Source organism: Hyperolius riggenbachi, chromosome 1 (genome assembly GCF_040937935.1).
Source record: "Hyperolius riggenbachi isolate aHypRig1 chromosome 1, aHypRig1.pri, whole genome shotgun sequence".
NCBI classification, from domain to species: Eukaryota; Metazoa; Chordata; class Amphibia; order Anura; family Hyperoliidae; genus Hyperolius; species Hyperolius riggenbachi.
The window spans coordinates 224146098-224171068 of record NC_090646.1 but is presented as its reverse complement, the minus strand read 5'-3'; the positions used below and the strand labels follow the sequence as shown (position 1 = coordinate 224171068).

At 42.6% G+C, this 24971-nt stretch overlaps 2 protein-coding genes across 4 annotated transcripts in view; both read left to right on the top strand.

The window, feature by feature from the left end:
* The window catches only part of AP1AR (adaptor related protein complex 1 associated regulatory protein), a 99646-nt gene extending 78160 nt beyond the window's left edge, over positions 1-21486 (top strand). For both annotated transcript variants that reach the window (XM_068281382.1, XM_068281373.1), the window contains 4 exons: positions 5293-5348; positions 13423-13493; positions 14101-14229; positions 16902-21486. In XM_068281382.1, coding sequence (XP_068137483.1) covers positions 5293-5348; positions 13423-13493; positions 14101-14229; positions 16902-17146 — 501 coding nt within the window. In that variant the 3' untranslated portion in view covers positions 17147-21486. The remainder of the gene's footprint in view (positions 1-5292; positions 5349-13422; positions 13494-14100; positions 14230-16901) is intronic.
* A 517-nt stretch (positions 21487-22003) lies between these two features.
* ALPK1 (alpha kinase 1) overlaps positions 22004-24971 on the top strand; it is a 205727-nt gene continuing 202759 nt past the window's right edge. Inside the window, exon 1 of one of the 2 annotated variants that reach the window (XM_068281338.1) lies at positions 22004-22071. The gene's annotated coding sequence lies outside the window, so the exon portion shown is untranslated. Of the gene's footprint in view, positions 22072-22533; positions 22587-24971 lie in introns of those variants that run through there. The other variant, XM_068281329.1, reaches the window with a different exon arrangement.

Sequence of the window (24971 nt, the reverse complement as noted above, 5' to 3'; positions counted from 1 at the left end):
GGTTTGTTAAAGCTTAATAAGTGTATTAGGTTAGAAATGGGCATAACTAGAGAAGGTTAGGACTCTGCTTTAGATTACATGAGCATTTCTGTGCCGTGCTAAGATTATGCTCCAAAAAGTTTACCCCAACCCAGCCAAGGTAGATATCATTTATCCCTGATTGGTGCCCACACACAAAAAAATAAATGAATTCGATTTTCTAGTCTATTTGACTGTCTGATAGAGTTTACTGAGAAATCAGATATGTTGTTTATGATCGTTTCTATTGATTCCATATACATAAAGGCCGGCATTTGAGGAAAGCGTTGTGGTGTGACGTGCTGTTCCCCTCGCATCGCACCACAATGGCAAAAATCGTTTCATATGACCCTGCAGCAGAGTGCACCGACAGGGTAATATGCATAGCGCCGCATGCCTGTCGCTGCCCCTCGCCCAGTGATGTTCTTCCTACTTGACAAGAAGTATGTCACTGGGATTTCCTGCTTCCCGGTTGTATTTGCATCATTCTGCGCATGTGCGCCGTACCATCGCCGCCAACAAATTGACATTTTTTTGCGTCATCCATTGACTCCCATTAATTCAGTTGCTGCGTAAGTCGCACAGTAATGCACTGTTTGACTTTGCAGCGGGTCAGCAGCAAATCGGACGCAGTTAGTGTACTGGGCCCCATACACTTTCTTTGCTGTTGTGTTAACCTGTGTGCAGAAAAGGTAAAGCAACATTAAAAAAAAAAAAATTACCAAGTTTAAAAGGGGACTGAAAGAAAAAAAGGAAATTTGCTTTACTAGTGCATGGTTTCATTTGTTGGCAGTGAGAAATATCCTATGACATTGCCAAGTGTGTGAATACCATAAGGTCCATTTGAGACGAGTTTTCTTTTATTCTATCATTTTGCATAGTGGGTTGCTTACAGATTCAAGAATTATTTAAAGAAATTGATTTGTGTTACTTAGACCATCAGATGGTGATTCACAAGAGGCTTTCATTTTATTGATTGCCTCATTTGCTAGCTGTCTCTGTACTAAGCCAAATGCCAAGCATTTCCAGTAAATTATTCACATTGGAAGGGAAATTACTATAAACTTGGTGGTTTGATTAACAGTAACAGTCACTCTGTAAATAACATAATGAGTAAAAGTGCTAGCTTTACCTGATACTCATGCCTGATACAATGATACATTTTTACAAGATGTGAGAGAAAACCGTTTGGAGGAATAAATAGCTCCACTTTGATCCATAACAATGATTCAGCATCTGCTCACAGATAGAAGATGAGACCTAAAAAAATAAATTTTAGTAATTTTAAAGGAGAAAATTGCTTAAAAAAAAAAAAAAAAAAAAAGTTTCATTTACCTGGGGCTTCTGTCAGCCCCCTACAGCCGTCCTGTGCCCGTACATACTTAGAACGATCCTCTGGTCCCCCGCCGCGACTTCCTCCACTGCGCCTGTGCGGCCCTGGCCACGTGTGTCCTCGTTCCCGCTCCTGGCGCTGTGAGCATCCTGCGCAGAGGCAGTAGAGCTTTTCACGTACTGCGCCTGGACAGGATGTTCCCGGCCGCACAGGCGCAGTCGCCGTCGACTGTTGGTGAAGAAACAGATCGTGGCAGGCCACCGGAGGATGTTTGCGTACCAGCAAGGGACAGGACGGCTCAAGTGAATCTTTTCTTATTTTTATTTTTTTATACAGAACCCAAGGTGGGGACATAAAAAAAAATGCTACCTGATCCTGGGGGCTGGGCAGATCAGGTAACCACCATCTATGCTTCTACTGTGGCCCGCATCTTCTTACTTTCATTTTCGTGACCTCTGGGGTCACTACGCTGGAAGGAGAGCGAGCTGCTCCCACAGCATGCACGGAGATGGTGGAGCAACTAGGAAGGGACAGGGGAAAGCCTGCAGGAATGCCCCCAGTGGGCGTTTTTAAGAGCAGGGAATCCCTCTTCTCCTTTCCCATCGAGAATAGTGACAATTATCACCAATTTCGGGGGTGTTATAGCGCGTGGGGGGGGGGGGGGCAGAGGCATGTCATGAGGCAGGAAGCATTCCTCTGTATCAGATCTGCCGCGAACCCCTCTTCCCCCGCACTGCCTCGGGTACATTAACTACTAGACGACCACGTCCTGCTGATGGGCGTGGCAGCAGCCCCAGGACCGCCTAACACCGATCGGCGTAAAGTCCTGGGGCTGCAGTTTACAGGAGATTTTGCGCAGGCTGCGAGCGCATCTCCTGCCTGGTAGGCGGAGCGGATAAAAATACACAATTTTAATCAAAATAAAAACATATAAATATTTGCCAAAAAAAACCCAAACTGGGGGGCGTTCGGACCCCACCAACAGAGAGCTCTGTTGGTGGGGAGAAAAGGGGGGGGGATCACTTGTGTGCTGTGTCATGCAGCCCTGCAGCTTGGCCTTAAAGCTGCAGTGGCCTTTTTCACAAAAAATGGCCTGGTCACTAGGGGGGTAAAGCCTGTGGTCCTGAAGTGGTGCTTTACAGCCAACTAAGCCCAAAATGTAAAGGTAAAAATGTTTTGAAGCAATCATGTTGATGAGTGTAGATTTGGGAATCTCATCTATTGTAGGATGTACCCCTTTATGAAAGATGGTGTTTGCCAAGTACCCCATATTGTGCATAACTACACCTTAACACATCTTTTTAGATCTAATATTTGCATATAAATATTTTTTAAACATTGTTTTACTCTTTAAATTAACCACAATATTTGTTCAGGCTTATTTGTACCTGACTTATCTGTAAAAAACAAAAACAAAAAAAACCCCTACTGTCTTAGACTGAGGCCTCATTCACATCTAAAATCGTAATCGCAAGCGTTTTGCAATTTTGTGAGGCTTTTTTTTCCCCTTCGGCGCTCCACTGCGCGCTGCGTTTTTGGTAAAAGCGCTTTTCCAGTGCGGTTTTTAAATTCACTCCCTAACGCAAGTCAGGAAGTGAACTCTTTGACCCAGAAAATAATACAATGTATTTATTCTTAAAAACATGAACACAATCGGTGCACAAATCTATTTTGAGAGTGTTTGCATTTTTCCTTTACCTTCCATTGAGGCAAAAAATGGTACAAGCACCGCTTTGCTGAGCGGAAACAAACTGCTCAGATGTGAACTCTCTCGTAGGGAGTCATTGCACAAGCATTTTTAGGACGATTTTATAAATCGTCTGCGCTTGAAAAAAGGGCAAAAAGCCCTGAGTGTGAACGAGCCCTCACTGTGACAGGTTGAATTGCCACCTGAATTCAACCCAAGTATCCCAAGGAGTATGTGTGCCATGTGTTTAGTACCTGGAGTGCAAAGGATAAGTATTATCTTTTCAGATTCAAAAACTCATTGCACTTGATTCACAAAACTTTTTTTACCGGTTTTCCTCTGTTTTCACCTTATCTATGTTACTTTTTTTAAGCTCACAAAGAGCAAAAATATAATATAATTAAGGTAAGAAATGTAATATTGAAATTAAAAAGTTAATCATTGTTTTGAGTGATTATTTTGCTTGCAAATGCGCTGAAAGGTTATTTTTATCAAGTAGGTGATAAATAAGTCATTTTAAGAGAAGTTTTGTGAATAGAGCCCATTGTGTAGCTTTTTTTAATCATGAGTTTGTACCTATAACTTCTTTTGAGCAGATTGAGGCCTTTCAATTATTTACAAGTCCAACCTGCTCATAAATAACAAACCACAAACACAGAACATTTATATCGCGCTTTTCTCCTGGCGGACTCAAAGCGCCAGAGCTGCAGCCACTAGGACGCGCTCTATAGGCAGTAGCAGTGTTAGGGAGTCTTGCCCAAGGTCTCCTACTGAATAGGTGCTGGCTTACTGAACAGGCAGAGCCGAGATTCAAACCCTGGTCTCCTGTGTCAGAGGCAGAGACCTTAACCATTACACTTTTCAGACATGTGGTTTCTAATAGCGTACATATGTAATGGGCGCCGGAAAACTTGGACACAGGATACAGCCGGTTTGGCTTATCCTGCTGCTGCATAAGTTCCCGGCGACGTTCATTACTATTCCCCCTCTAGGTCCATGTGGATTGTGGGGAACTATATAATTTGGCTTCCAGCTATAGCTGGAGGCCGAATTATAGTGTTTTAAAATGTAACTTCTGCTCCGTCTTCTGACGGCGCTGAAGTTACTCAGTGTGCGCCGCTATAGCCATAGTTCCTATTACGGTGTATGGTGGCACCGGCTGCACCCAAATCTCCTGCGCTGAATACAACTGCTCCGTTTCTAATAAAAGCAGAGATGCTGGGAACTGGTGTCTTATTTTCTTTCTACTTTGAGGCTACTTACACACCAGGACGTTGCGTTTAGGGGACGTTATAGGGCACATAACGTGCCCCTAACGCAACGCCTGGTGCTCTCTGATGTGAACGTCAGAGTGAGCCGTGTTGTGCAGCTCACTCTGGCGTCCGTGATGCGTACTCTTGGACGCATGCGGCATCACGTGGTCCCGCCCGGCCAATCGCCGCACAGAGCGGCCGCTCCAGGAACTAAACACTGCCCGTCACACCGTGCAGTGAATATTAATTAGCCATGTGCCTGGCCGCTCTGCACTCCTCCCCAACACTACTGAGCATGTGTGCACAGTCTAACGCGGCTTAGCCACGCATAACGCACAGCATACAGCACTCTCAACGGATGTGCTGCGTTACAATGTAACGCAACGTGGGTACTGTAAACAGCCCATTGATTTTTCATTACTGTGCGGTGGGGCTGCGTTACAGGCTGCACTAACGTGCGCCTGTGACGTCTTAATGTGAAAGCAGCCTTAGTGTAACATGAGAGAACTGATTTAACCTCCCTGGCACTATGATTATTTCCAGATTTAGGGTCTAAAACCCATGCAGTTTTTTTCACAAGCCTTTACATGCTAAGAACAAGGGAAAAAAAAAACATACCACAGAGAGAGCTGCAGCAGCTACTGTTCCTGCATATACCTCACTCAGGCACTGAATTACCGCTCTGAGCTGCGGATATTCGTCCTGAGCCTGACTCGAGATTGCAGCTAAGGTTAACCCTTTGTGCTCTCAGCAAACCAGGAAGTATCTATACTACAGCATCTTCGAAGGAACTCTATAAGCTGTAACAAGGAAATGTTTTTCTGTAAAGGTTATTATGCTTTTGCTTATCTTTTAGAACAGAGAGGAAGTTCTGAGTTCAGGTCCCCTTTAAGAGTACTCTAATTAGTTATACATAACCACAAAAAAAATCTGTATTAGTAGTTAGTGAAACTGGCTTCTTCATCTGCAAACATTAAATGTGAAATATTTTTCTCTTTAAGCAACATCGGCAACAGTGGATAAGACAGAGGGCTCAAGCTGCAAAGAATGGGGACAGGTATTTTCTTCCTTTTTTCTTTGTAAATACCGTACATTACTATTAAAAATATAATTGTTAAACTATGGTGTACTGTATCCACGTACAGTCTACCCATGAGCATCCTAAAATATTCTGTAGGACTTCAATTGACACAAACAAAACTAGTGACTGCTGTTTGCTGACTGCAGTAGTTCTGAGGACCGTCACGTAACAAGTTTAGCACCCACTGGAAATTCACACACTGGGCGGACAAGAGGAGGGAGTGGGAGGATAATAGGAGGTAACATTGCCACAAGGATGCCTCTTCCTGTCTGAAAATTGGACTGTACCCAAAGGTCAATTTTATTTTGAGAAGTGATTATGGAAACCGGGGAGAATGAGAAGAGGAACAGACAACACACCAGAGCACAGGTGTCGGACTCCAGGCCTGGAGGGCCAGATCCATGCCAGTGTTTAGGATGGACTGAGAAAGAGAGGAATGTGTTCTACTTGATGGACCACACCTTTCCTGATTCAGACCCATCAATTCATTTAAGCTGTGTCAAAAATGTGTGAGGACCTCGGCCCACGTAGGACCGGTTTGACATCCCTGCATCAGAGGTATCTAGATTCAGCATGAACATACCTCTGTGCTTGCCTTAAGTAGTATTACCCTGGCTTAGATATACTTCAGTTATTTATTAGATTGGTACTTTCCAGTAAAAAGAGGTTATGTAGCCTGTATCTTACCCTCTCCTGAATAACCCTCTTACAGTATGTTTTTTCACATAAATTGGTTTCTGAAAAATGATTGTGTACCTGAGGTGAGAAACTTTAAACGTTATGAATGCCTGCAAAATCTTTTAGGTTACCCAGAACCTGCATGGCCTCTTATTGTGGGCAGAGAAAAGGATGAGAAATGCCGGCACTGCTGTAAACTGCTTGTTTATTCATAACACATGGTGCAACATCGTGGATTCAATTGTATGCATATTGAGACGTAACATACCAGTTTGCTGGTAAAGCTGTGCGGTGGGTGCTGGGGGATGAGAGCCTTCCAGGGAACATGCAAAATGTGCACTCTTTTATGGTGTCCTGGGTACCAGTTAGGCTTGTGATCCATTTTTCTCAGGGTCTTCATGTAATGCTCTCGATCCACTAGGTCCTGATAATGCGTTTTAATTGTTTCAATCTCATGCAAAGTTTTTGCGTGCTCCTGTTTGGTTCTTTCTAAAACTATATTCTGTAGTCCTGTGGCATGCTCAATATAGGCTTCTTTCCAAATCTGCAAAATCATCATCATCACAGTACTCTGAAGGCTCCACATACCGCCTAAAATCGCTTGCTGCAATTTTGTCGTCCTCCTGGTGTTGTTGCAAAGTGGTTTTAGTCCAAAAAAACGTGACCTCCTTTTCACTCAACCTTCCCAGGTTAGTTTCAACAACCCCAGCACCCACCGTCTTATTGCATGATGCAAATATGGACGGATTTTTGAAGAATGTCTTCACGTCACTTTTGCCGTTTTCTACTGCACCCCCTTCTTCCTGCTCATCTGAACTGTGTATATTGTCCTCATCTGGCTCTGTATACACTGCACATGTGACAATATACACAGTTCAGATGAGCAGGAAGAAGGGGGTGCAGTAGAAAACGGCAAAAGTGATGTGAAGACATTCTTCAAAAATCCGTCCATATTTGCATCATGCAATAAGACGGTGGGTGCTGGGGTTGTTGAAACTAACCTGGGAAGGTTGAGGCTAGATTCACAGTGGGACGTTGCGTTTTGATGCCACGTTAAAGTCGCACCGCAAGCTTACAACGCAACGTGCCCAAAAAGTGGCAACGCAGCGTTACCGTCGCATACAGCAGATACAGTAAAAAATACAGGCAATGAAAAGTATGCTTCCAAGTCATTACTGAGCATGTGCAAACAGTCCAACGCAGCTAATAACGTGTATAATGCACTGCATGCAGTACTTTTACTTAACATGCAGCGTTAGACACCAACGCAACGTGTGCACTGTGAACAGGGCATTGATTTTTCATTGCAGTGAGTTATTCTGCGTTAAATGCTGTTTTAACGCGCGACTTTAACGTCCCACTGTGAACTTAGCCTGAGTGAAAAGGAGGTCACGTTTTTTTGGACTAAAACCACTTTGCAACAACACCAGGAGGACGACAAAATTGCAGCAAGCGATTTTAGGCGGTATGTGGAGCCTTCAGAGTACTGTGATGATGATGATTTTGCAGATTTGGAAAGAAGCCTATATTGAGCATGCCACAGGACTACAGAATATAGTTTTAGAAAGAACCAAACAGGAGCACGCAAAAACTTTGCATGAGATTGAAACAATTAAAACGCATTATCAGGACCTAGTGGATCGAGAGCATTACATGAAGACCCTGAGAAAAATGGATCACAAGCCTAACTGGTACCCAGGACACCATAAAAGAGTGCACATTTTGCATGTTCCCTGGAAGGCTCTCATCCCCCAGCACCCACCGCACAGCTTTACCAGCAAACCGGTATGTTACGTCTCAATATGCATACAATTGAATCCACGATGTTGCACCATGTGTTATGAATAAACAAGCAGTTTACAGCAGTGCCGGCATTTCTCATCCTTTTCTCTGCCTGCATATGATGTCTATCTGAGCCTGAGCACGCTGGTCTATCTGCATCTCACCGGATACCTGGTCTGCACCCCTGCAACCCTCCCTGAACCCCTAGCTGCAGTGCCAGCACCTTTCTATCCTACCTTCCTTTATGGCCTCTTATTGTGCCCGGCCTCTCCTCCACGCTGCTGTTTATGGGCTCAGTTCACAGCTTACTACTTCCAGGTAGAGTGGGGTGCATGCACTGTCCACTGGAATCAGTTGAAAAGGGCTCCTGGGCCATCTGTATTTAAAGGGCGCCCCCATAGACTTCAGTGTTGTTTCTGCAAATATAGCCTACAAGGTGGTGAAAAGGGCTCCTGGGTTTTCTTTCGACTACAAAAGGGGGGGCCCCTTTGAAACCCATATGTTTCATTCGGCTACAAGCTTTTTGATTCTGCTACAAAAGGGTGCCCTTTTATAGCTGAGATTTTTGATTCGAGGGTGCAGGGGGATTAGGATTAGGCATCACAAGTGGAGGGTCTTAGGGTTAGGCACCACCAGGGGGGTCTTAGGGTTAGGCACCACCAGGGGAGGATTCTGTGTGAGAGCAGGGAGAAGTTGGGTCATAGTAATCACTTTTCTCGGCTATATCCAAAGTTCTTTTGTAGCCGAACAAATTTTGCCTATAACGGCATCCTTTTTATAAACTAAAACTAGCTTTTCGGCTACACCAAGCACCCTTTGTTACCGGATTTGGCATATGGACTACACCAGGCACCCTTTGTAGCCAAATTTGGCTTTTTTCGTCTATATCAGGCACCTTTTTTCCAGGAGGCCTTTTCTAATGTACGCCTGTCCACTATATGCACTCTCGTGAATCACGCTCCCAAACTGCTATTTAGAGTAGCTGCAGCCGAGAGCAACCAGAGCATGTGCAGTATAGAAACATTGGGAACAGCTCATGCACAGGACTTTCCCAGTGACGGCTGCTGCACATAACCATAGGATGGCACAGAGCCAGGGCAGCCATCAGGGGGGGGACAACTGACACTGCAGTGAGGGGCCCAGGGCTTCTGGGGGCCCTGCCCCCTCCCCCCCCAAAAAGCGCTGGAAGGGCAGCATGTGCTGGCTACGGGCCTGTGGCTCACTAACCAGCACACCACGTTCCAGCACTAAGAGAAGAGTGACTTTAGCGCTTAAACATGGCGAGCAGATGATTGAGCCCACCACAGCGGGCTTTATATACTGGGACACCACCTATATCTGGCTACAGGCTACCTATTCTGGGGCACCACCTATACTTGGCTTGTTAACTGGGGCCTACCTGTATTTTTCTAGTATTTGGCTCCACCCACAGCATGCCATGGTCACTCCCACTTTTTGCCTCATCGCGTTGTGCATGCCGCTTTCTTCAGTGTCGGAGCCATGCACATTTTTCGCCGCAGCGCACTTCTTGCATGGACACTGGGTGGGGTGGCTAGTGGGCAGGTACAGCAACCAGTGGGTAAGCCCAGGGAAGGGGGGCCCAGGCCTGATGTGTGAGGGGCCTCAAAATTTCTGATGGCAGCCCTGCACAGAGCCATATGCCCTTCAGCTCCCACTGAAGCAAGAATGGGGGGGCCATAGCAGTAGCATTGAGAGATGATCAGGTACAATTAAGAGACCACACAGTAGCTGAGGACTTTAAAGGGAACCTAAACTGAGAAAGAGATGGATTTTTCCTTTTAAAATAATACCAGTTGCCTGACTCTCCTGCTGATCCTGTGTCTCCAATACTTTCAGCTACAGCCCCTCAACAAGCATGCAGATCAGGTGCTCTGACTGAAGTCAGACTGGATTAGCTGCATGCTTGTTTCAGGTCTGTGATTCAGCCACTACTGCAGACAAAGAGATCAGCAGGACTGCCAGGCAACTGGTATTGTTTAATAGGAAACATCCATATCCCTTTCAGTTTAGGTTCCCTTTAAAGATTATGCAGGTACTCGTTTCAAATTTTCATCCCCCCAGGTTTACGTAAAAAAAAAACCTTTTCAACTTTTGGCTCAAACAGTCTACTTGGTGTTGTGAAAGTACACTTCTGTCCTAATGCAGAACAGGTTAAGTCATATACTAAGTATAGAAATATTGCAGAAAAATGTATTTCTCCTTTTTACCTCCTGTTTAAAATGAAAACTAACAGATACTGTTTAGTATCTAAACATATACATAGTACGTTGTGGTTGTCATCACTGTCCAGCTGTGCAAGTTTTGTAGGTCCTTTTTTTTGTTGTTTTGGTTTTTTTTTTCAGTTCCACGAATGTGTGATATGTTGTGGTGACCACAATGTACCACGCATTCCTAGAACGGAAAAAAAACCTGAAAAAAACTTCCACAGGTGGACAGTGACAACCACAATGTACCGAACAGTCCTAAAACTATCCATATACGTAGTGATCCAAAATGCTGCATGTATTAGATTGCATTGTATATATTGTTTATGTTAGCATAAACTGATCTTTTATTGGCCAAGCAGTTGAAATACAGTGTTTCTTCCACTACCTCACTTATTTATTAATGAGTATTTTTTGAAATCCTGTAAAATGGTTTCTGATTTAGGGCAGGTTCACATTTGTTTTAAAAACGTATCCGTGGGATACGTTCTCAAAGCTCTGCAGAAACGCAGGAAGCGGATCCTATATTAAAAATAGGACCCGCTTCCACTCATGCAGAAAGACTGATTGCACACAGATCCGTGTTGCACAGAAAGATAACGTCGCAGACAGTCCGGATTTGACACTTTTTCCCGGACTGGATGGGAAAACGTGTCCAATGCAAGCCTATCAGAATGGTCACTGTCTGCTTTCTCTAGGCTAAGTGCCGCATCCACATCGCCCATTTTCATTGCCTCCATGCCACGGCGGTGATGTAATGCTCTCGTGTCTCGCCACCGCTCGGTCCATTCTGAACTGCCTGGTGGTCGGGGATTCTCCATTGAGCTGCAGCAGACCAATAGGAATTCTCAGCGACAGGGAGAATTCTCATTGATTCATGTTGGACCAATGAGAATTCTCCCTGTTGCTAGGGTGATTTGGCTTGTTGCAGCCTATGGAGAGCCATGCTTCTGTTGGCCCCCGGCTACTGTAGGGACCAAGCGGCGACGAGACAGGTGAGCGGCGATGTGTACGGGCCGACGCTGTGGACACGGATGCGGGTTCTGCATCCGCACAAGTGTGGACTGAGCTTTATACCACACGTATGAAATTAGAAAAGCTAAATAAACGTAATCATTTCCAATATGCTATGTGATGCTTCATTATGGCTGCAGACTGATTATTTGTATTGAAGGCTCTTTTCTAGTCCTCTGTCAGTTGTTCTGTGTTCCAGTGAACTACGGTACATATCTTTTTGAACTTTTTACACTGAATAAACTTATAACAGCTTTTCAAACAGCCATATCACCATTGTAAATTTTTCATTTTTTTCCTGGTTTTTCCCTTTAAAATGCATAGAAAATAAAGTAATTACTGAAAACAAATATCAACCCCAAAAAGTCCAGTTGGTGGTAAAAAAAACAAGATCTAGATAATTTCATTGTGATTAATAGTGATTAAGCTATTGGCAATTAAAAGGGATGAGCACGGAAAGGTGAAAATCGCTCTTGTCCGTTAGAGTAAAAACGCCTTTGGGGTGAAGTGGTTAAACACATTAGTAGGTTTTTAAAAATATTTTTTTGTGGATATACAAAAAGAGCAGCATTGATTATCATAACAATCTGCTTCAATATGTCCACAGTTCTGCATAAGATGTGTAAACATCCAATAGCAAAGCATCAAGAACATCTGAAAATGAAAATGTTTCCTCTAGAGCTGTCTAGAAACGGAATCATTGATAAAAAATACACATCAAAGCCTTAAACACATTGAATTACAATACTTGAGATGTACTTTTCAGATGTTTGGCAGTGTTTTGGAGTTGCTGCTGTGCGCTAGGTTTAAGGTTGTTAGGTTTGCCACTCCTGTGAAAATCCACCACTGTACACCACTTGTAAATGATAGATGTAACCATATGGATTACCAGAGCTTTACAATTGGCTTTCTTTTTCTAGTCTAGTACATTTCAACAACTTTTCTTTTTCTTATCTCTTCTGGAATTTCTGTTGATTGATATAGCCCCCTCTTTTAGTAGTGGCACATCACTTTTATGGTATAGTGCAATATATTGTAAAATTTGGATTTGGAATTGTTGGATTAACTTGTAAGGCGTTTGTTTTTTTTTTTTTTTTTACATAGTCTATGTGAGTGAAACAAATGTGTTCCTTAAATGAATACTGTATTTTTTGGACTATAAGACTCATGTTTTCTCCACCAAAAGTGGGAGGAAAAAGTCACTGCGTCGTATAGTCCAAATGCAGGGAGTTCATGACTTGTAAATGCCGTCCAATATGAACCTTCAACCCGTCGCAATGTTGGGGACTCCCTGTACCATGCCCATGCAGAGGAGAACACGGGGGGATGAATGGAGGACGCAGGGTAACACAAAGGGGCATAGAGGAGGACTCAAGGAGGACAGAGGCAGACACATGGGGGACACAGGAGCACATAAGGGGGAAAGAGGAGGACACAGGGAGACACAAGAGGTACAAGGGGTCATGAGATACAAAGGGGACTTAATCCACAAGATGCCTCTTCACCATGGATGCACCAGGTTTAGTTTATATTTTCTCCCCTGGTTTTTGTCCTCTAAATCTAAGTGCGTCTTATGCTCAGGAGCGTTTATAGTCCGAAAAATACGGTACATTCAAAAGTGCTTCAGGTTCCATTTATAATATGTTTTGTTTAAGATCAGAAACTATTCACTATTAAAACAAACAAACAAGCACATCAATCAAGAAGAGTGCAATTTATTTCTCATAATGTGTGCATTTATTATTAGTAGATCCTTTTTAATGCATATTGGTTGGCTCCAGTTTTCTTTGGCAACATATATATCTGTCTTTACTCCAGATAGTCTGCTTGCTTTTCTTCCTGTTTTTTATGATCTGATCTGTCATTATTCTTATTACCTATTTCCATAAAAAGATAAGATGGAGTAATCACTTTACATTTGGAAGTGCTACAAATTTTAATCAAATTTACCTCTTCTTGCCTGCCAAATAAAAGATTACATCAATAGACATTAGAAGGGTGGATGCTATCGACTGTTGGAATTTGAGTTTCACTTTGTCAAACAGGCCATGGTCAGGGCTCAACAAAATCCACCTAAAGTATATGTGACAAACCATCCATATGGCTTAGCAGAGCTTTCGAATGTCCTGATGACCACTGCAAAGCTTGATATGTGGTAACCCATAGTGGAACTATCAGAGGAAAAGTAAATTATAAGGTCATTATTATATCCGTACAGTAGCACACTAACACTTTATACACTGACAGTGTTTAGATTTTTGGTAGAATTTAGAAAATATTGTAGTTAAGCTCAAAAGGAAAATTATATATGTATATAATACTGTAATATTTTAAATGCTGTTTATTTCCAGCTCTGTACCAGAGGATTTTGAGTCCTATCTGCGTGGTGTGAGATCACAGTATGAAGCTATCAGAAGTAGCCGTAAGTTGTATAAAATTGTCTTCTAGGATTAAGACTCCACCTTTACTGAAAAGCTGAATTTGTGAGAGAAATATGGAGTCACATTGCTGGTGTCATAAACTGCTACTTGTGGGAGGAACAGAACGATTATACCGATCAGGTGACTCAGCAGACGTCATGCCCTATTCGGGCATGTGCCTCAAACTACTGAGATGACTAGCCAGGCAGTTAATATCTCTTAACGGAGTAGAAAATGTCACCTAGATATTATTCTCACTTTTTAGCGTACCTAGGTAAAAGGTGCCGGGTGAAGCCACTAGCAGAATACTAATGAGATTCTACTTGGGCTTTTGCCTACACTAATTCCATCCCTAATTGTAAACCATACACCTAACATTTACCCGTCCCTTGTTAACATCATTCAGGCTCCGGCTAGCAATGGGGCCTAAATTACACACTGGCCACCTCTATAGCCACAATTTACATTGGGGTCTCTGCACGGTCCCCAAATTACCAGGTGACCCTCTGTGCACCAATTACCTGCTTCGGTTATGTTATCTTGTAAAGTGATCATTGGCATCAGTATTCATGTATAATACTGAATGTGTTCATGTTTTTTTTATATAAGGGTTATCATCAGATGCCAATCTCCTCACTCCTAATACTGAGAGTAGTTGTGATCTAACAACTAGAACAAAGTCAACAAGTGGCAATGATGACAACACATCTCTGGATCTTGAATGGGAAGATGAGGAAGGTACGTAACTGGATTACAGATACTGGTTGAAGCCAGTTTAAATAGAGGAATAGTGCTGCTACTGTATATTTTTGTCTCCATTTTAATTTATCTGTTGCAAACATGGTCTATATGAAATGATGATTACAAGCTTATTGTGAATACTTTTTTTGCTTGCTGGGGGCAGAAAAGGTATTTTATTGAAGCTACTAAATATGACAACTCTCCAAAGAAAAAATTCTGGATCAGTACCAGGGTGTCCCCACTGACAGTGATCTTTATTTGCAGTGAGCTGTAATTATGCTGTAATCTTTATAACTGTTAAAGCGGTTTTAAACTCTGACAAAATATTCAATAAAAATGTGTTTTCCTACTTTTTATAACCCATACAATCATCATATTTGCTTTTGTGCACAATCGTTATTATTCATTTAGAAATTATAAGTTCCCAAAGTTCATTTTATTTACTTTGAAAGCTGCTGGTGCATTTTATTCATAACTGTTGTATTTCTATTGTAAATGCACCCAGTAATGATTTCTGAGCAGTGCTTCAGCTCAGGATTTATTAGCAGAAGTTTCTGCACAGTCAGAGAATGTGTACTTAATTGTATCAAGTGAAGAATGTACACATAAGATTATCACCAGTTCGGATGTGGCTGCCGCCTGCAGGAGAAAAAGTCAGTCCTGTGATTTAACCCTTTGAATGCTGTTCTACAAACAAAAATTTTAGTATATTATATGCTGTAAATCAGTGTTTCTCAACATTTCACTGGTAAGTACCCCTTTTGTAACCCGGTACTCACCAAGTACCCCCTAGTATAGTAGACATTATCACAAGTACCCCTTGACAAATATATATTTAATTGTAGTACATGATAATTGGTTTGAAACAATTTCTAAGCATTTACTAATGCTTTTAATCAACTAAAATACTAATTTGGTGTTGTTTAAATAAGATGTATCATTTTCTAAAACTCTAAATTTGTTATTCTTGGTTAAGTATATCACGCCTGAGTACCCCCTGTACCCATCAGAAGTACCCCCTGGGGTACGCGTACCACACGTTGAGAACCTCTGCTGTAAATAACCTTTTAGAGCAAAGAAGAAATGCTGGGTTTCATTCCACTTTAAAAGTGCCTTCTTACAACTGAAAGTAATTGCTAATTATCCATAGGGGTTGAGCTACATGACAGCACCGTGAGCTAAATACAGGGGAGGCACACTATATGTGCGGTCGTGCAGTGAAGCGTGTCTTCCTTAGTTACGCCCCCTGTTTACTTGGTAATGCGCACCCCTGGTTGCTGTGAAGTATTGCAACCGCAATACTTCACTTGAGCAGCCGCTACTGTGTTAATTAACATAATAGTGGCTGCTTTAGTCGGGATACTTCACAGCAACCAGGAGCGCATGTTACCAAGTAAACAGGGTGCGTAACTAAGGAAGCCACGCTACACCGCCGGACCCTCCCGCTGGGCAGTCTTTTAGCCGACAGTAGCGCGTGTGTACGCACTGTCGGCGGACTGATAAGGCTGTTTCTGAACGATCCGCTGAGCTGGGAGGGTCCGGCGGACCCATCATTTCCTCTTGTAGTGCGTGTGTACGCACCTATAGACCCTGAACAAGTAAGCCAATCAGATTTTACTGCCAAAAATCTGACAAGATTAGCTGCATGCATGTTTCAGGTGTGTGATTCAGACACTGCTGACCAGATAGGTCAGCAGGACTGCCATAAAACTGGTATTGTTTAAAAGGAAAACAATATGGCCACCTCATGTACCTCTTACTTTCCCTTTAAGGTGTCCACTAATGATAAACAGAATCTATGTAGTAGAAGGGTAAACTGAGTGAATATACAATACTTTAGTACTATACTTTACTATAGTTAATACTTTCAGTTGTCCCTCATATTAAATTTTAGGATTGTACAATCAAGATTGTTTCATTAATGGGTACCTTAAAGTGTACCTGAGATGAAAAAAATAAATTAATTAAAAATATATACATATGATACATGAGGCTTCCTCCAGCCCCCTTCAGGCCGTTTGCTCACTTGTTGTCCTTCGGTCTGAAGGGGTCTGGAGGAAGCCCCAGGTATATGTCATTTTTTCCCCATCTCAGGTTTCCTTTAAGGGATGGACAAGTCCATTCATTTCACTACTAAAGCCAAAGCAACATGTAACAGTACACTAACAATGCCAAAGATAAAGGAACAAACTGTGTTTACGGAAAATACAACTTTTCAGTGAATTTAAATATAAACGCTCAAATATAAACACTATTTAGTGCTCTGAAGAAACGTCTTCACCTATTCAGTAATTTACTGCAAGTTCCAGGTTATTTTTCCTTTGTAATCCTTTCACGTTTTCTGGTGCAGTGGTGGTATGATCTTTCTGGCAATGCTGAGACTAGTGTGAAATTGTTGTTAGGCAGATTTAACTGCCTGCTGCAGTGTTCTCCTCTACGTCTATTAGTGGATCTAAAGTAGACACAAAATCTTGGTAGAACAACGTAGGGATATGTTACGGAGTACAAAATGGCATCCAAAAACCCAGTAAAAAAAGCAATATAAATGCTTAGATTTTATTGCTGACATGGTGGTAGGAAATATTTTGATTCCAGTAACCGCTTGCATGGCTTAATTTACTCAGGTTTAATTATCCATTAAATGTTGTTTTTTGTTGCACGTTCCATAGGGATGAACAGGCTAGTTCCAATGCGAGAGCGCTCAAAAACAGAAGAGGACATCCTCAGAGCAGCCTTAAAATACAGTGGCAAGAAGCCTGGGAACCGCACAGCCTCTGCCTCCGATGACTCCAATGGCCTTGAGTGGGAGAATGATTTTGTCAGTGCGGAGATGGATGATAATGGTAACTCCGAATATGCTGGGTTTGTCAACCCTGTGACGGAACTCTCTGCAGAGCAGCAGCAGGATAGGTAGAAGTGGCTTTGGACCCAAAATGGTTTCCATAACCAACCGGATGATAGCTTTCTCCTCTCCCTCATGGGTGTAATAATGAATGTACAGATTTTTCAGAGCCTTTTTTAAAAAGGCGAAAAAGCAACAAAACTAGAAACAAGTAACTGGACAAAACAAGTGCAATTCTTACTGTAACTCTTCTGCAACATTTTCTTAAGTGTTGGATTGGGGGGGGGGGGGGGTTATGTAATTACAGTTTTCTGCAGTTGTGTACCTTCACTAATAAATTATATGCACTATTTAAATACTTGACATTTTGGCAGTTGTTTTGCACTTGCCTCCTACAGATCCGATTTGTTTTTGCTGTCATGTTTTATGCAGTCAGCATTTGTTGAATGTAAATATGGTGACACATAGGTTTGTACGGTAAGTGCAGATTTCTGTAGAAAAACTGTTTGAAAGCAGTGCAATGTGTCATGCTGTTCTGTATACATTATACACAGACACATACTGCATTGTTATTAGTTCCTATAAGACAAATATATGTACATGCCTGCACAGTGAAGCTTTTTTACACAATGTGATCACAAGACTCTTTGATACAGTGATAAAACATTCTTATGTTCATGTGTGCCCGATAAAAGTTTAATGACTTTAGCTTTTTATGTTATACTCTGTTAGCCCCCTTGAGCCGTCCTGTCCTGTGCCGGTCCTCAACGATCCTCCATTCCCCTGCCATGGTGCAGTTTCTGTTTTGCCGACTTACAAGTCGACAGCCACTGTGCCTGGGCAGCCCTGGCCATGCGCATTCTCAATTGCGTTTCCGGCGCCGGGAGCGTCCTGTGCAGTTGCTGTACGAGGCAATCTCTACTGAGCCTGCGCGGGATGCTCCCGGCAACAGGAACGTGGACGTGCACAGCCAGGTTGTCAGAAGTCCCAAGTAAGTGAAACTTTTTTTTTTTAACATCTTCAGGTCCGCCTTAAAGGCGCCCATATGCTTGTTGATTTTGATGCCCCATCATGGGCCTCAATTCACTAAGCAGTTTAGACTAGTCTACAGATGGTTTTAAGTCTACTGATGGTTTGGTGTAATATTTTTAGCCCTGCTTTTAGACCTGGTCTAACATTCAGTAATTACACCATTCACAAAGGCAAACAAGGAGTAACAACGCCCACTTTTTCTGACCAGCTGATTTCTGTAGGGAAAGTCATTCTGTGAGGTATTTTAGAGGTGAGGATGGAACCTTTTGAATTAATTATGCAGTAGTATAATTGTATGCAGAGGAGAGCTCATCAGAGGAGAAGGATGTCAGTCATAGCTACTCGTTTGTGAATTGCATCTTTTGATCATTTCCCCTGCTTTACCCACCTAATTACCAAATGTTTTAGACCAGGTCTAAAAACTGGTTTAAAACATTTGGTAATAGTGAATTCCCCTTTGATGAAACTGACCAAACAATCTGTAGACTAAAAACCATCTGTAGACTAGTCTAAACTGCTTAGTGAATTGAGGCCATGGTCACCAAATGATCGATCGATTTCTGTCTGAAAGACACAGGAGCGGTCCAGCAACAGGTGCAAACACAATGCTTGGGCCCTGGGGAGCACAAAAAGGGGGAGACCTAGAGGGACTGACAGACCTGCAGTGTGTAGGCAGAGGCAGTTCCTTACATTTTTTTTATTTCTAGGGGAAATCTATTTGCAGCGTGTGGCAGTAATGGATCCCTTTCTCATCCGATTTGAGAGATTGATCTGTTGCTTGAATCTGGTGGGCATTTGCCAGTGTATCGTCACCTTTATGGTTGTGCCCAATTACAGTAGTGCTGTTTGCGGAGTCGGTGATCATTCCTTAGGCTTCCTCTTCACTGTCTGGCCAGTCAATACCAGCTGCCATGATTGTCCCTGTATAATCCTCAGAGCAGACCTTGTATGCAGTGCCCTACAAGATCTGCAGCCTCTCAGAGGGCTGTGCTGGTAGCAAACGTGCAGAATCGGCTCTGAGTAATACACAGGTAGCTGGTATTTACTACTCAGAAGAGAAAGAGCCTTAGGTAAGACTATGCAAATAGCATTTCTTGCACGCCAATGTTCAGCGCAATCATGCAAATTGTATTACTTTAAATGAAAACATTAAATACATTGCAGATAATAACACTTAGGTACATATCCCAATAGAAATTACATTTTATCAACCATTTCTTAGGCAAACTTAATTTAATTTGTCTAAGAAGGTTTGGGCAGGAACTGATGGAAATACTCACAGATGGGGACACAGAACAGCAATACAAATATAAACACAGTTCCATTCCCTTAACACACGATTCAACCTTAAAGTAAAAAGAACTGTAGGAATTGGGTTGTAAAATATCTCTGAAAAATGCATGTAGAAATGTTTTATAAATTCATAACTTAGGTTGAACTTGGTCTTTCTGGAGGTATATAAAAATGTAAGGTTGTTTAAAGCTAAACGCCGGCCTCCTCTTTAGTAATACACATTGCACCACCACAGGCTTCACTCATAGTTGCTGGAGTACCTGAGGAGCGGCATGTTACTAGCCTGCCATTACAGATTGTACATGAATATTGGGAAATGGATTATTCAGTACTTGTAATGTGGTAACAGCAGCTTCAATTTCTGCTATGTAAAGATTTGTTATAAGAAAAAAAAGTTTAAAAAAAGGTGACAATAAGTGCTGGCAGAGCGATGTGGGAGACCAGTCTGTCTAGTAAACACAGCGGTTTTGCTCCCAGAATGCAGATGCCTTAAAGAGAACCCGTGGTGGATCTTCGGGGACCAGATGGGACGCATGTTCAATGGATAATGACATGACTCTTTGCCCCCCACCGCCACGCTACAGCCCGACCCCCCCCTCCCCCCTGAGTTTAGCGACAAGATTTGTCACTAACTCAGAGGTAAACAGAGGGGAGAGAAATTCCCCATTTAAAATGCCCACCAGGGGCGTTCCTACATAGTTTCCTGAGCCCTCTCCCCCTGGCCGCGCCTCCTGCCTCTCCCCTGCCTCCCTGCACGCTATGAGAGACAACACAGTCTCTCAGTGCAGCGTCGTGACCCAGGGATCACACAAGTGAAAGTGGGCCATTGCGGCAGGGCTGAGCGGATCAGGTAGACTACTTTTTTTGCTTTTTTTCTTATTTTTTGAGCCCACCTCGGGCTCTCTGTAAAGGGCCACTATAGCGGAAAAACGTAAGTTAAAATCTACACTCCATAAAGGATCCAGCTCCGCTTCAGTAAAAATGGCTTTCTTTATTAGAACATAGGTGAACATGGGCTGGAGACAAAAATAGTAAGATATCTGCCAGGATAGTTAGCATCTCCATTGACCATTTCTAATCATACTAGACTTGGGGGTTTCTAATATTGCCACAGTACAAAAGCAGACTAAGCAAACAGTAATGTATTCTGGCTATTTGTCTTGTGGCCCAGAGCCTGTAACCATTTAACCGCTTTTCAGCACAAATTTGCTCAACAGGACTTAGAACCTAGCTGTGGCTATTGCACACATTTTAATTGCTGCAGAATAGATTGTGTAATCAGTTAATCGCTGGCAAAGAGGTGTAGATTTGTCCTTAGAAACAGACCATTGGCTACAGTGCCCACATAACTGGAAGCACAACAAAGGATCCCTTGACCTCCTTTTTATTTTAAGGATTTTACAGAATTGTTTTAATGGTACACAGGCAGCCTGGATCAGGAAGTTACTACTTGAAAGTTTATCTGTAAAACACAATTTCTGGCAATCCAAAGGTGCTTTTAGCATAACAGAAACACTATAAATCTGTGCTAAAGTAATGCTGTCTGGTTTTAGTATGAATCACAGCTAAGCATTTTTCATTTGAAAGCAAGTAGAAGGCAGTTTGTAGATGTCTATAGCTTTAATATAACTAAATGTATGCGTATTTTCCATCTACAGTCAGGGACCATGCAACTGCTGAGGACTAAAGGTTTCATGATGCAGAAGCACAAATGCTTCAGTAACGTTCCTTTTGGCAGTAAAGAGTTGTTGCAGAATCTACAGTGACCAGCAGATGGCAGTGTGTGATTCATTGTTTAGCAATACATGGTTGAATAAATCGGTGTGGTAGCAAAATGTTTAGGAAATGTGACCTCATGCTGACAACTGAGCAGTTGCATTGAACAATATTTTGTTTGCCTTTGTGTTGTAAAACATTCCAGAAGACCTGTATGTTATATTTTTGTTGTCAAATCTGCCTGTGCTTTTTACAGTGTAAAGCAGTGCAAAGTATTATGGAAATTCTATTTCACTTTTGTCACCTAAGATAAATTTAATACCTTCACTTCGAAATGCAATGCCATTTATAAATAAATGTTTGATTTCTTCTATCTGTTCTGGAGTCTTTGTCTCCTTAGTTGGAGGGAGGGACTCTTCTGTACGTACATCTGCTTTTCTAGCAACTATCAAACGTATTATGGCTTTCCAGTTTGCACTTTTGCCATCAATGGACCTGATGCCAAAAACTCGCCTGTCGCCCTTAGTGCAACCTGCAGTACTTGGGTAAAGCAAGCGTTATTACTATGGTATTGTGTGTTACCTGCTTAAAAAGAACCTGAGGTGGGTTTGTTAAATCCTATTAGGACACAGAGTTACATTCTGTATACAATGAGCAGCCTCTGTGTCCTTACAGTGTGTATCCAGGCTCCCTCCGGGCTCTGCTGTCCCCCATAAGAAAAAAAACCACCAGGCTAGCGACACGCAGATTGTCGCTAGTCTGTTTTTTACCTTTTGAGTGTCAGTCAGCGCTGCTCCCCGCCTCCTGTATAGCGTGGCTCCTGCCTGTGTCCATTCCCTCCCAGCCTCTGTAAGCTGAGTGGAGGAAGCTTACAGAGGCGGTGAGGAAAGAATGGACACGTGCGGGGTGCCATGCTATACAGGAGGCGGGGGAGCAGCGCTGACCGACACTCGGAGGTAAATAACAGACTGGCGACAATCTGCGCATCGCTAGCCTGCCGTTTTTTTCATGAGGGCATAGCAGAGCCTGGGGGGGGGGGGGGGGGGTGAAGCCTGGTTACACACTGTAAGGACTCAGAGGCTGCTGATTGTATACAGAATGTGCCTGTGTCCTAATAGGATGTCACAAACCCACCTTGGTTCTCTTTACAGAGAACCTCTAAGGGAAAAAAAAAGTGCCCCTATGGGGACACTTACCTCAGGAGGGGGACGTTTCTGGAACCTAATGAGATAATGAGGCTTCCCTCATACTGTGCAGCCCCGATCCAGCATTGGCACTCCCTGAATCGGCAGAAGTGTGCAGCCACAGTGCGCCTGCAGCACACGGCAATATTTACCTTTTTGAGATCCAGCGTAGCATCAGCTTTCACCTCGGCTACGGCGGAAATAGCTGAGCTCGAGCTGCAAATTGTATGGTATGGACCACACTGGTGGAGAGCTGATGCATATCAGCAGGGGTCCAAACAACTAAGGTGAGTGTATATAGAACTGTCCAGTGCTTCACAGTTCTGGCCCTCTGATACTATGAACGGGTCATCTTTTCAAACTAAACCCCAGATATAGCTGATTGGGGGGGGGGGGGGGGGGGGAGGAGAGAAGTACTGGTCCAGCAGTACAGATTATAGGGAACCAGAACTGAGGGCAATGCTTTTGGTCATCCTACTGTATTTGAATTACCTATCCAGATCACATGTTCTGACTCCATTGAGACATCACTGACTGCATGTGACTCAAACTACAGAAGCCAGAAAAGAAGCATATAACAGTTGGGAAAACAGAATTTTTGAAGTATTTTCATTCCACTATATCAAATCAGACTATATTTTTATTACAGAAAATCCCTATTCATTCCAGGTCACACTGCAGCACAACAGGACAAATGTGGATAGGGAGGAAATGTGCTTCAAGCCTCTGTATGAGTGCTGACAGCAGTTGTTTATACATACTGTGATGGTTTTTATCAATCTACCAAATGGGCAAGTAGGAATAATAATCAAATTAGATTGGTGGGAACACTTACCATAAATAACACTATTACTTCTCCTAGGTATATATGAATAGTCTTTTAAAGATGTAAGCAAGTATGCTGTTGCTTGCTATACGTTTCCACTCTGTCCTGCAGAACTGGAACTGTAAAGAATACAAATCATAGCCTTGATCTTTCAGTTACAAAATTTTTCATGCTTTAGGAAGTGTTCAACAGGAAGAACCACATTCTTGCTGATGGGAAGGGGGCGATGTTTTGAAGCGTAATTTTTCCTGTGACACTGCAGTGAGGAATATGACATTTATTTATATTTTTTCTTCAAATATTTTCTAATGTAGATTTTTCTTTTAGAGGGCATCTACATGCCTTCTGTTGTATTCACAGGTGTTCAGCGATTGTCAGGTGCCTTCACCAGGCCTTCCTTCTACAGATGTCCTTATGGACAGGACTCTTTTTCAGCTGACTCATTTTGGTTAGGTGGTGTAGAGATAAATGTGTAAAGTGTTTACAATGGGGCAACATAACCATAGATATAGAATCTTTACCTCGTGTTTTTTGTCAAAACAATCCATTTGAATTTTGGAGAGAACAATTGGATTGGTGGTTCAGTTACTCTGTGAACAAGCTGCATAGCTACAGCTGATCAGCCTATTCTATGGACAAGGGAAGAAATATGATTAAGGGCCCTTTCACACTGAGTCAGTTGCAATGGAATGCAATGACCCTCATCCTTGTAGTATCTGAGGTCTCTTAGTTTCCTCTAGGTCCCTTCCATTGTTCCACTTTCACCCCAACTAAAGTCTGCATGCACTTTCCTGGCGGGGTGATAACGGACCAACTGAGGCTCTACCAAGGGATATCTAAAACTACAGGGGCTGGAAGACACAGCAGGTAAATAAAGGTAAACTTTTTCCCCTGCCTCAGGCTTCCTTTATGAAGGAAAGTGGTATGGCGTTTACTGCCAGTTGTGCAAGTTCATAGCTGGCATCAAATTGATTTTTTTTTTCATTTAATTACAAAACATTTTGTATTTTTCTCTATGGCTTTTTTTTAAATGAAGGTGCAATACAGATTGTTTAACAGCTCTGCACATCAGAATATCATCTTAGGGCTGTTGGTAGCTTTACTGTACTACAGAGGATGTGAAAAAAAATACCCAGTCCATGTCAAAGAGGTGCCCAATTCTGCCTTCATGCTTAGGGGGTAGAAGTAACTGCTCCTACACACTAGGTCCTGGGGCTCCTGATGGAATCCGAGAACCTGTAATGAGAAGGACCCACAGATGTCCCTCTCCTCTGTGGTTGAATAGGTAAAAGGGATTTTGGCCCGATCCTTATTTAGAAGGAAGGTTTCATAGCTTAAACTTTAGACAAACTACCTCTTTGTAAACTTTCTTCTGTATATTTCCATCTTCTCAAATTTTTATTTGTAAGCTTAATTATTAAAAAAAAATAAAAAAAAATAATCTTCTGAAGCATTGAATTAACAATTGAATCTTAACTTAAAAGAGATCTGTAACCCAAAATGAAGGCCACCATACCTGTATGCTGGGTTAGTGTCTTCTTGCAGTCACCATCAGTCCCCATATGCCACCGATAATATCTCTGATTTTAAAGTCTGAGATAGCGATTCAGGGAGAGGCAGATCTCTTCGCTCCTTGATTGCCCTGTTGCCACCCATCTCTGCCTTTTTTTTTGTAAATGTTACGGCCAGAACCCGAAGTGTGGTCACTTCGGGTTCTGGGTTCTGGCCGGCCAATGTGCGAAGTGGCCGCAGCAGAGCGGGCAATGTCAAATGTAATTACTACACTAAGCACCAATGTATTTTACGGCCGTCTCGCTGCGGCCAAATGTATTACAACTTGCTTAAT